The 13,067-nt window shown below is 50.3% G+C and overlaps 1 protein-coding gene across 5 annotated transcripts in view; it reads right to left on the bottom strand.

The window, feature by feature from the left end:
- arhgef28a (Rho guanine nucleotide exchange factor (GEF) 28a) overlaps positions 1-13,067 on the bottom strand; it is a 680,059-nt gene that overhangs the window by 522,164 nt on the left and 144,828 nt on the right. For all 5 annotated transcript variants that reach the window (XM_072516088.1, XM_072516093.1, XM_072516090.1 and 2 more), the window contains exon 5: positions 2,979-3,162. In XM_072516088.1, coding sequence (XP_072372189.1) covers positions 2,979-3,162 — 184 coding nt within the window. The remainder of the gene's footprint in view (positions 1-2,978; positions 3,163-13,067) is intronic.

Here is a 13,067-nt window from a genome sequence, read left to right on the forward strand (position 1 = left end):
GCAGGCAGGGAAGGCCCCGGGGCCGGATGGGTTCCCGGTGGAGTTCTACAGGAAGTATGTAGACCTGTTAGCCCCGGTGCTGGTAAGGGCCTTCAATGAATCAAGGGAGGGGGGGACCCTGCCCCCGACAATGTCGGAGGCGACGATCTCTTTGATCTTAAAGCGGGATAAGGACCCACTGCAATGTGGGTCATATAGACCGATCTCGCTCCTTAATGTAGATGCTAAGTTGCTGGCAAAAATGTTGGCCATGAGGATTGAGGACTGTGTTCCGGGGGTGATTCACGAGGACCAGACGGGATTCGTAAAGGGTAGGCAGTTAAACACTAATGTGCGAAGGCTCTTAACTGTGATAATGATGCCATCGGTGGAGGGAGAAGCGGAGATAGTGACAGCCATGGACGCGGAGAAAGCCTTTGATCGGGTAGAGTGGGAGTATCTCTGGGAAGTGTTGAGGAGGTTTGGGTTCGGGGGAGGGTTTATCAGTTGGGTTAAGCTCCTGTATAAAGCCCCGGTGGCGAGTGTGGTCACGAACCGGCGGAGGTCGGAGTATTTCCGGCTGTATCGAGGGACGAGGCAGGGGTGCCCCCTGTCCCCTCTGCTGTTCGCATTAGCAATTGAACCTTTGGCCATGGCGTTACGGGAGTCGGGGAAATGGAAGGGGGTGGTTCGAGGGGGAGAGGAACATCGAGTGTCGCTGTATGCAGATGACCTGTTGCTGTATGTGACGGATCCAGTGGAGGGGATGGTTGAGGTAATGCAGATCCTACGGGAGTTTGGAGACTTTTCGGGCTATAAGCTCAATGTGGGAAAGAGTGAGCTCTTTGTGATCCATCCGGGGGACCAGGGGAGAGGGATAGAGGACCTACGGATGAGGAGGGCGGAAAGGAGCTTTCGATATTTGGGGATTCAGGTAGCTAGGAGTTGGGGGGCACTGCATAAACTCAACTTGACGCGATTGGTGAAACAGATGGAGGAGGATTTTAAAAGGTGGGACATGTTACCACTCTCGCTGGCGGGTAGGGTACAGTCGGTTAAAATGGTGGTCCTCCCGAGATTTCTTTTTGTATTCCAATGCCTCCCAATTGTGATTACTAAGGCCTTTTTTAAGAGGGTAGGCGGGAGCATTCCGGGATTTCTGTGGGCAAGCAAGACCCCGCGGGTAGGGAGGGGGTTCTTGGAGCGTAGCAGAGATAGAGGAGGGTTGGCATTGCCGAATCTGGGTGGTTATTATTGGGCAGCCAACGTGGCAATGATCCGTAAGTGGGTGATGGAGGGAGAGGGGGCGGCGTGGAAGAGGTTGGAGATGGCGTCCTGCAAAGGAACGAGCCTGGGGGCGCTGGTGACAGCACCGCTGCCGCTCTCGCCGACAAGGTATACCACGAGCCCGGTGGTGGCGGCAACGCTAAAGATCTGGGGGCAGTGGAGACGGCACAGGGGTGCGACGGGAGCCTCGGTGTGGTCCCCGATCAGAGACAACCATCGGTTTGTCCCAGGAAGGATGGACGGGGGATTTCAAAGCTGGCATCGGGTAGGGATTAGAAGAATGGGGGACCTGTTCATTGACGGGACGTTTGCGAGTTTAGGGGCGCTGGAGGAGAAGTTTGGGCTACCCCCAGGAAACGCTTTCAGGTACATGCAAGTGAGGGCGTTTGTGAGGCGGCAGGTGAGGGAATCTCCGCTACTCCCGGCACAGGGGATTCAAGATAGGGTGATCTCGGGCGTATGGGTCGGGGAGGGCTAGGTGTCGGCGATATACCAGGAGATGAAAGAAGAGGCTTTGGTAGAGGAGCTGAAGGGTAAATGGGAGGAGGAGTTGGGGGAGGAGATTGAGGAGGGGCTATGGGCTGATGCCCCAAGTAGGGTTAAATCCTCTTCCTCGTGTGCCAGGCTTAGCCTGATACAATTTAAGGTGGTTCATAGAGCGCATATGACGGGGGCGAGGCTGAGTAGGTTCTTTGGGGTGGAGGACAGATGTGGGAGGTGCTCAGCAAGTCCAGCGAACCATGTCCATATGATTTGGTCATGCCCGGCACTGGAGGGGTTCTGGAGGAGAGTGGCGGGAACAATATCTAAGGTGGTGAAAGTCTGGGTCAAGCCAAGCTGGGGGCGAGCACTATTTGGAGTAGTGGACGAGCCGGGAATACAGGAGGCGAAAGAGGCCGGTATTCTGGCCTTTGAGTCCCTAGTAGCCCGGCGAAGGATCTTGCTAATGTGGAAGGAGGCGAAGCCCCCCTGCGTGGAGGCCTGGATAAATGATATGGCTGGGTTTATCAAGTTGGAAAGGATAAAGTTTGCCTTGAGAGGGTCTGCGCAGGGGTTCTACAGGCAGTGGCAACTGTTCCTAGACCATCTCGCGGAGCGTTAGATGAAGGTCGGACAGCAGCAACAGCAACCCAGAGGGCGGGGGGGGGGGGGGGGACATCGTTCGTGGGGAGGGGGGGGGGAGGGGAAGGGGGTTCCTGTGGGGGGCATGTGAGCAAGAAAGCACATGAATGATCCGGAAACTGACATGTACGGGAAGAATCCAATATACAAAGTTCTGTATTTTATTGACTTGCCATGTTCATGTCTTGCCACGCAAGTTCTTTGTCTTTTCTTTGTTACGGGGGGGGGGGCGGGGGGGGGGGGGTTGTTTGTAAGGTGGAAAATATTGTTATTGAAAAATTCTTAATAAAAATATATTTTTTTTAAAATAAATAAATGCTGTAACTTAAGAACTGGAAAACAGGCCTATGAGGGGCTGGTTTAGCTCAGTGGGCTAGACAGCTGGTTTGTGATGCAGAACAAGGCCAGCAGCGCAGGTTCAATACCCGTACCAGCTGAGAATTCTGAATTCTCCCTCTGTATACCCGAACAGGCGCCGGAATGTGGCGACGAGGGACTTTTCACAGTAACTTCATTGCAGTGTTAATGTAAGCCTACTGGTGACAATAAAATAATTCTTAATTCTTTCTTATCTCACATTAGGTACTTACTCTTTGAAAATTTCAGCAAGGCAATGCATCCTGTTCTGCAATGCTAAGTCTATTGGTGTTATTCCTTCCTCATTGGGCATCATGACAGCTTGGATACCACCAGGTTTGCATAGCAGAAACTGAGAGAATTTATAAAGACCTAATCTCACTGAAACATGCAGCAGGGTTTCACTGTGGATTATCTCTAGAAACAGAAAAACAAATCAGGGTAAAGAGTTACCTCAGGTTTCTCGAAGACTGTTTTAAAAAAAGCATTCACCTTTTTGATCACTGCCACTCTTCAGAATTGGCAGTGATGAAAACACAGGAGATAAATTACATCAAATCTCGATGCCTGGTGACTGCAGTCTCTGCCACTTCCTGATTCCCTTATAATAAGCTTCTGTTATATTTCTTTGTTGCCGCAACGAGAGAAGGTATGGAGGCCTCCACACTCTGGATTCTTGTAAAACACCATCAGAGGTTAATTAAGGGTGTTGCTCACAGAATCAAAGATGGTGATCTGCCTGAAGCCCATGTAGAACATTCTGCTGTCGTCACTATACATCACATGACACAGAACCAGCAAGAATGCATTCCAAGATGCATAACAGCTTCTAAAGCAATTATCTGCTCAAAGTAAAGCTCACTTTGAAATGTTATTCCTATTTATTCATCCATTTATAAATAAATGCTTAAACCAGGAATTCCAACCCATCGTGACAGTAGGAAAATCAGATAAATTCTTCTCCCTGAATGACAATGGAAACTACTGCCTGATGTAAGTGTACATGCCGTATAATATGGTCCAAAATCCTATTTCCCAACTTTAGGAACCAACAAAACACAGGTCAAAAGGGAAATTCTTAATTTTTAGCCACTGTGGTCTTCTGCCCCTCTCATGAGAATGTCCAAGACATATATTGTCTTGGACATATATTGTCACCAGAGCAAAGTGGCTGTAGAACTCCCATTTGGTCGTATTCGCAGCAGTTCTGCTGCCTAATGAAAATGTTATCCTAATATATTAGAGAACATCACAAGGGAAATGTCTGTAATTTTAAACATCTTCAGGGTAAAAATCTTTAAGAGAAAAAGACAAAGGACAGATTATATATACCCGTCATCAGATTAAAGGTTAACACACCTGAAACATGATAACTTTCTTTTGCTTTTACAGATGCCAACTGACCTGCTGTGTGTTTTTAAAACTTTCTGTTCTTATTTCTGTCTTTCAGCATTTTAACTTCTATGTTTGGGGTGTCGTTATGTACTCTGGGATAACACAGGCTGCAACTGGATGCAGCTTTAACCAAAAGATACTCCAGACCTTGAAGTTAGTTCAATCTGATTTATTGAACCAGTAGCACAGTCAGCACAGTTCTCTATGAGTTCGACTCTCTGCTAACCTAAGTGTGGTTACTCTGTCTGACTGAACCAGACTAGCTCTTAGCCACGTGCTGGAGGTGTGATACTGTACATACACACTGACTCACTCTGTAGATGTTCATCAGTGGAAAGAGGTGGAGTGTGAGTGCCTCGTGCCTTTTATAGTGAGATACCACCCCTGAGTGTCATTCCTGCTCATTGGTCATGTCCTGTTCTCTGTGTTCGTTAGCTGCCTGTCTGTGCCTGTCTGTATATCATTATCTGCATGTCTGCATATCATGACATGGGGTAAAAGGGGGTTACCGGCACTCTGTAATTAGGTTTCAATCTGAGCAGACAGATTAATCTCAAAAGGCCCATGTTAGTGTATAAATTAGTAGAAACTCAGGAAAATGAGACAGATAATGCAATTAAAAAAATATTTCACATTGGTGTACCATTTCAACATTCTGCCTTTACCAGATGAAGTTGTCCACCTTTAAAACTACCCAGAAAAATTGCATGAGGTAAAAACTGGGCAAAAAACTGATGCAAGAGTCCATGGGCAGGTTCCTCCACCAAGCTGGGCCGGAAAAGCAGCTTGCTGCAGCGCAGCAACTCGTCCATGTTGCGTAAAAGCTTGGGGTGGAAGTCGGGGATTCTTTTCGGGGCCTTGGAGATCGGGATGCTATTTAAAAATGTTGTCCCGTTCGCTCGCTATCATGTGGGGTTCCAGCGAGCGGAGCTCCACATTGTAAAAAACGGGGCTCTGTGTGGCCTCGGCCATGCATTCCCCGTTCAGGCCCCTCATTCAAAGCGAATCACGTTGGATAGCCATGTGTTTCTCAGCACTGCAAGTGCCGGGAAACATGCGCTAAACGCGCTTGCTCGGGGACTTTGTTCCGTTTTGGAAAGATCGTATCCCATGTCTTTTTTTCTTGATTACATGCTCAGGAAATAATTGGATTCTTGATCAATGCAGAGGGAAATTACAACAGAATTGATGGGACATCCAGAGAAATCATGATACATTTGACCCTGAATTTTTCATTTCAATGGTGCATACGAACGTACAAAATCAGAGTAGGCCATTCAGCCCCTCAAGCCTGCTCATGGCTGATCTGTTTTTATTTGAAGTCCACATTCCCATCTATTCCCGATAACCTTTTGATTCCCTTGCCTGACAAGAGCCTATCCACCTCCCTGGTCTGTGCCCTAAAAGGGCAATTTTTAAATTATTGGAGAACTGAAGTTTATACATGCAAATTAAGTATTCGGACAGTTATATCCCATAGTGTAATTTCAAGATCTTAGTCTTTGGTTGGAAAGGGCGCACACACAGATGAAATACCAACTAGACGTGGGTGAAGGCAGCAGAATAAATCTCTTCAGGTGATCAACCCAATCTGGCAGCTGGTAGAATTTACATTAAATTACTATAGAGCTAATGTCAGTAATGATGATCATGGCAACTATCATCGATTGTTGTGAAAACCCAGCTGGTTCATTATTATGCTTTACTTGCTCTGGCCTACACATGACTCCAGACCAACAGCAATGGGGGTGGGCTCTAAACTATCTCTGCAATGGGCTAGAAAGTCATTTGGTTCAAGGGAAACGAGAGACAGGCAACAAATGGCAACCTCTCCAGTGATGCACACATCGCATAAAAGATCAAAGAAAAACAATCCCTCCATAGGTTTTTCTCCACTTCCAAACCCTTTAACAGCAGTAATGGTGCTGGGGTTAAATATAATTTACTATAGTTGGCTCAATAACTCATGAGAATCCGCGTTCCAACAAGAAACAAAATAATGAAAATAGCTAAAATGCATTTGCTTGGACTTCCGGTTGCGGCTATGCCTAGGTAGGTCGCACGGTCGGCAGCTCCCGCCGAGAACGGACTTTTGGGCCCTTTTACGGAGCTCCAGCGGCACTTGGATGACGGTTCCCGGTGTGGGAAGGAAACAGTGAGGGTCCCCCAGCACTGTACAGAGTGGACCAGGAGTAGGGTGATCAGAAAAGCGGCTTTGAAGAAGAGAGAACGTGCGCGAAAAAACAAGATGGCGGCCGGCGGGGATCAGGCAGCGTGGGCCCAGTGGTCACGGGAGCAGCAGGAGTTTCTCAGAAGCTGCTTCGCCGAGTTAAAGGCGGAGATAGAACAAAGAACAAAGAAATGTACAGCACAGGAACAGGCTCTTCGGCCCTCCAAGCCCGTGCCGACCATGCTGCCCGACTAAACTACAATCTTCTACACTTCCTGGGTCCGTATCCCTCTATTCCCATCCTATTCATGTATTTGTCAAGATGCCCCTTAAATGTCACTATCGTCCCTGCTTCCACCACCTCCTCCGGTAGCGAGTTCCAGGCACCCACTACCCTCTGCGTAAAAAACTTGCCTCATACATCTACTCTAAACCTTGCCCCTCTCACCTTAAACCTATGCCCCAAAAGATGGTGGCCCCTATGAAGGCTTCTATTGAAAGGCTGGTGGAGACCCAGAAGATGCAGGGGACGCCAATCAAGGAGGTGCAGCAGAAGGCCTCTGATAACGAGGATGAGATTTTGGGCCTGGCGGTTAGAGTTGAGGCGCATGAGGCTCTGCACAAAAGATGACAGGAGAGGCTGGAAGACCTTGAAAACAGGTCAAGGAGGCAAAACCTGCAGATTCTGGGTCTTCCTGAAGGTGTGGAGGGGTCGGATGCTGGTGCGTATGTGACCACGATGCTGGGAACGCTGATAGGCACGGGGGCTTTCTCGCGACCCCTGGAGCTGGATGGGGCGCACAGAGTCCTGGCAAGGAGGCCTAGGGCGAACGAGCCGCCGAGAGCTATGGTGGTTAGATTCCGCCGCTTCACCAATAAGGAGTGTGTCCTGCGATAGGTGAAGAAAGAGCGAAGTAGCAGGTGGGAGAACACCGAGATCCGTATTTACCAGGACTGGGGTGCAGAGCTGGCCAAGAGGCGTGCGGGATTCAACCGGGCCAAGGTGGTCCTCCACAGCAAAGGGGTGAAGTTTAGGCTGTTACAACCGGCGAGGCTGCGGGTTACATATCGGGACTGGCACCACTATTTTGATACGCCGGATGAGGCTTAGACTTTTATAAAGAACGAGAAGCTGGACTCGAACTAATGGACTGCAGTATGTTGTTGGGGCATGCTGGTGGGATGATGGAGGTTGGGGGGGGGGGGGCGGTGTTATGTTGGGTTTTGACCAGTGTTCTCTTTTGTTTTTATTGCCCCCTTTGCCCTCGGCCCTCGAGGTTCTGGGCTGGGTCACAGTTGGGGAAGAGCCGCGTCACAGGTGATGGGGTAGGGCCAGACAGTGAGCAGTTTATTCGCTCAACGTTGGGGGTAGCACCCGAAGTTTGTTTGTTTGAGAGAGTTGTGTTTTTTCTCTGTACACACGGGATGTAGGGGGGGGGACTCTCTTTACCTCACTTAGCTGAGGTGGGGGGGGGGGGGGGGGGGGGGCGGCGGGGGGGGGGGGGGGGTGGAGGTTGGAGACCCATAGAGAGAGCCAACAGGGGGATTGGAGATAGAGGCGTGAGCAGCCGGGGTCAGCATGAGTCAGCTGACTTGCAGGAGTGCAATGGGGGGGGGGGGGGATGGGGAGGGGGTTAAGCGAATGCTTGACTAGGGTAGGGGAGTGGTTTGGGGGGTCGGGGGAGGGCTGGGATGCTGCTTTGCTGACTGGAGGGGAATCAATTTTCGGAGTAAAGGGGAGAGTCGGGACAGGGCGCCTCCGCCTGGGGGGCTGGAGTGTGCGGGAGGCGCGGGCACGTGGCTGGCCTAAAAAAGGAGATGGCTAGTGGTAAGGGGGGGGGGGGGATTGGTGGTTAATCCCCCGACCAGGCTGATCACATGGAACGTGAGGGGCCTGAATGGGCCGGTCAAGAGGGCCCGTGTGTTTTCGCACTTAAGGGGGGTAAGGCAGACGTAGCCATGCTACAAGAGACGCACCTGAAGGTCGCGGAAGGGATGGGTGGGGCAGGTCTTCCAATCAGGGCTGGATGCGAAGACCAGGGGGGTCGCAATCTTGGTGAGCAAGCGGGGGGCATTTGAGGCGGGGGGGGTATTATGGCAGATAAAGGTGGTAGATATATTATGGTGAGTGGCAAGCTGCAGGGGCCCGGGTGGTGCTAGTGAATGTGTATGCTCCGAACTGGGACGATACAGGGTTCATGAAGCGGATGTTGAGTCAGATTCCGGATTTGGAGTCAAGCAGTCTGGTAATGGGAGGGGACTTCAATACTGTCCTGGACCCGGCAGTGGATCGGTCTAGGTCTAAATCGGGTAAGAGGCCGGCAACGGCCAAGGTCCTGAGAGAGTTCATGGACAAAATGGGTGGAGTGGACCTGTGGAGATTCGCTAGGCCAAGGGCGAAGGAGTTTCCTTTCTTCTCCCATGTTCACAAGGCGTACTCGCGGATTGACTTTTTTGTGGTGAATAGAGCGCTAATCCCGAGAATGGAGGGGGTAGAGTATTCAGTCATTGCGATCTCGGACCATGCCCCACACTGGGTGGAGTTGGGGCTGGGGGAGGAGTGACGCCAATGCCCTCTGTGGAGGCTGGACATAGGACTATTGGCGGATGAGGAGATCTGTGGGCGGATTCGGAGGAGTATCCAAAGCTATGTGGCGGCCAACGATACTGGAGAGGTTTCAGTGAGTGTGGTCTGGGAGGCGCAGAAGGCAGTTATCAGGGGGGAGCTAATTTTAGTCAGGGCCCACAGGGAGAAGAGGGATAGGATGGAGAGGGAGAAGTTGGTGGGAGGACATAATTAGGGTGGACAGGAGGTAGGCGGAATCCCCCGATGGGGGGATGTTAAAAGAGCACCGGAGTCTGCAGATGGAGTTTGACTTGCTTACTACAGGGAAGGCAGAGGCTCAGTTGTGGAAGGTACAAGGAGCGGTATACGAGTATGGGGAGAAGGCAAGCAGGATGCTGGCGCACCAACTGCGGAAGAGAGAGGCAGCCAGGGAAATTGGGAGAATTAGGGACAGGGGGGGTAATACGGTGCTGAGCTCGGCAAGGATCAATGAGGTCTTCCCCGGAGGTGGGGGGGGGGGGAATGGGGATGAAGCGATTCTTTGACCAACTGAGGTTCCCCAAGGTGGAGGAGGGGCGGGTGGAGGGATTGGGGGCCCCGATTGAGATGGAGGAATTGGTTAAGGGTTTGGAGGGTATGCAGTCGGGCAAGGCCCCGGGACCGGACGGATATCCCATAGAATTTTACAGGAAATTCTCAGAGCTGTTGGGCCTGTTATTGTTGAGAACCTTCAACGAGGCTAAGGAAAAGGGAACCCTTCCCCTGACGATGTCGCAGGCTCTGATCTCGCTCATCCTTAAGCGAGATAAAGACCCGTTGCAATGTGGCTCCTACAGGCCGATATCGCTCCTTAATGTAGATGCCAAACAGTTGGCCAAGATCCTGGCCACCAGAATTGAGGACTGTGTCCCGGGAGTGATCAATGAGGATTAGACGGGGTTTGTGAAGGGCAGGCAGCTGAACACGAATATGCGAAGGCTCCCGAATGTGATCATGATGCCCTCGGAAGGAGGGGATGGGGGGATGCAGAAGTGGTGGTGGCAATGGACGCGGAAAAATCCTTTTCGGATGGAGTGGGAGTACCTGTGGGAAGTGTTAGGCAGATTTGGATTTGGCGAGGAATTCATAGGGTGGGTTAAATTGGTTAGGGGGGGGGGATTGGGGAGGAGCATTGTGTTTCACTGTATGTGGATGACCTGCTCCTGTACATTTCGGATCCGGTGGAGGGGATGGGGGAGGTCATGCAGATCCTTAAAGATTTCAGGGACTTTTCGCCGTATAAGTTGAATGGCGGGAAAAGCGAGCTTTTTGTGATACATGCGAAGGGCCAGGAAAAGAGACTGGGAGAGCTACCGCTTAAGATGGTGGAGAGGAGCTTTCGCTATTTGGGCATACAGGTGGCTAAGAGTTGGGATGCCCTGCACAAGCTCAATCTAGTGCGGCTGGTGGATCAGATGGAGGAGGACTTTAAGAGGTGGGACATGCTGCCGCTTTCCCTGGCGGGCAGGGTGCAGTCCGTGAAGATGACGCTCCTCCCAAAGTTTTGTTCATCTTCCAGTGCCTTCCCATCCTCATCCCCAAGTCCTTCTTCAAGCGGGTGAACAGGATTATCACGGGATTTGTGTGGGCAAACAAGACCCCGCGTGTTAAGAGACTGTTCTCAGAGCGCAGTCGGGGTGGGGGTGGGCTGGCGCTGGCGAACTTCTGCAGCTATTATTGGGCAGCGAATATATCCATGATTCGGAAATGGGTAGTAGAGGGAGGGGGGGGGGGGGGGGGGCGTGTAAATGGTTGGAGGCGGAGCCTTGCAGGGACACTAGCCTGGGGGCATTGATAACGGCACCGCTGCCGTTCCCGCCGACACGGTACACCACGAGCCTGGTGGTGATGGCGACATTGAGGATCTGGGGTCAGTGGAGACGGCACAGGGGGGAGGTAGGGGCCTCAGTCTGGACCCCGATATGAAACAATCGCATGTTCGTTCCAGGTAGAATAGACGGTGGGTTCCTAAGCTGGCACAGAGCGGGAATTAAAAGGGTGGGGGACTTGTTTATTGATGTGGCTTTTGCTAGCCTGAGGGCGCTGGAAGAGAAATTTGGGTTGCCCCCAGGGAATACCTTTAGGTACATGCAGGTCTGGACTTTCGTGAGGAAGCAGGTGGGGGAATTTCCACTGCTACCGGCCCGGAGGATACAGGACAGGGTGGTCTCGGGCGTGTGGGTAGGGGACGGAAAGGTATCGAACATACACCAGGAGCTGCAGGAGGCGGAGGAGGCCTCGGTGGACGAGCTGAAGGGCAAGTGGGAGGAGCAGCTGGGTGAGGAGCTGGATCAGTGACTGTGGTCAGACGCCCTGGGCAGGGTTCAATTCCTCCTCATCTTGTGATTCAGTTTAAGGTGGTGTACTGGGCGCATATGACAGTGGTGAGAATGAGCAAGTTCTTTGGGGTGGAGGACAGGTGTGTGAGGTGTTCAGGGAGCCCAGCAAACCACGCCCATACATTTTGGGCATGCCCGACACTTACAGAATTTTGGAGAGGCTTTGCAAAGGCTATGTCCAAGGTCTTGGTCACTCGGGTAAAGCCAAGCTGGGGGATAGCGATATTTGGGATGTCAGAAGATCCGTGAGTGCAGGAGTCGAAAGAGGCCGGAGTTCTGGCCTTTGCCTCCTTGGTAGCCCGGAGACGGCTCTTGTTAATGTGGAGCGAAGCGAAACCCTCAAGTGTGGAGACTTGGGTCAGTGACATGGCTGGGTTTCTAAGTTTGGAAAGGATAAAGTTTGCCTTAAGAGGGTCCTTGCAGGGGTTCTCCAGGCGGTGGCAACCGTTCCTTGACTTTCTCGCGGAATGTTAAGTGGAGGTCAGCAGCAGCAGCAAACCGGGGGGGGGGGGGGAGGGGGGGGGGGGTAAGGGCAGATACCCTACCTTGTTTTGTTAAGTTGTTTTTTCGCTTTTCTTTATTATTATTATGTTTTTGTTGCTTTCTTTCTGTAGTGGTTTGTAAAATTTTGAATAAAAACAAATTTAAAAAATAAAATAAAATGCATTTGCTTTTCTGGTGCCGTGTTTAGTCCAAGGCCTTCCAAATACTTACTGACACTCAGCAAATCTTAATGCCCGTTTCACAGTGGCATACTTAGTCAGGTGTCCTGCATAGGAAAACGATGATCAGAACTGGCAATTCCAAATTATTATGAGAATGAAATGATGGACATAGCAAGAGGCAGTGGCGTAGTGGTATTGTCACTGGACTAGTTAACCAGAGAGCCAGAGTAATGCTCTGGGGACCCAGGTTCAAATCCCACCACTGCAGATGGTGAAATTTGAATTCAATAAAAATCTGTAATTAAAAGCCTCATGATGACAATGAAATGATTGTCATAAAAACCCATCTGGTTCACTAATGTCCTTTTGCGAAGGAAATCTGCCGTCCTGACCTGGTCTGGCCTACATGTGACTCCAGACCCACAGCAATGTGGTTGACTCTTAACATCCCCCTCAAGGGCAATTAGGGATGGGCAATAAATGCTGGCACAGCCTGCAATGCCCACATCCCGTGACAAATTAAATATTTTGTAAAACAACCACTGAGCCCAATGTCCAGAAAACACACTGGAGCACAATCTCAGCACTGTTTTTAAGGGGATGTGTGGAGTACAGAATATCATCCATTTCCACATAATCCTGCCTTACTTTTGTGCAGTAGAGTTAGCAAAATCTGGGCTAATACATACTTGATGCACGCATTCATTATACCTTTGAATGTAATTGCACATGGATGACAAAGTACTGAAAAACATTCACTCTAATTATTCCAACAAAATAATATGAACCTTTAACAAAAACAGTTTGGCGATGCCAGTAATCAGGAGTAATTAAAGTGCACAATTAAAAATAAACAATAAAAGAATTATGCAATTGCTCTGGACAAGGCCCAAATATTCACTACATGGGATAATGTTCGGACATAAAGAGACAAGTGATTTCTGTATAATTAATATACACTAATTAAGTGACTACAAAAATGATCTCACAGCCTGCACCTACTGCTTTGCTGAAGTATGTTTTTTTAAATGTGTGAAACATGTAAATGTTGATGTTCAGAGAACCTCGGTATGCTCATACAAGGATACAGAAAGATAGCCCGCAGGTACAGCAACCAATTAGCAAGGCAAATGGCATGATGGCCTTTA

Source organism: Scyliorhinus torazame, chromosome 9 (assembly GCF_047496885.1).
Source record: "Scyliorhinus torazame isolate Kashiwa2021f chromosome 9, sScyTor2.1, whole genome shotgun sequence".
In the NCBI taxonomy this organism is placed as follows: Eukaryota; Metazoa; Chordata; class Chondrichthyes; order Carcharhiniformes; family Scyliorhinidae; genus Scyliorhinus; species Scyliorhinus torazame.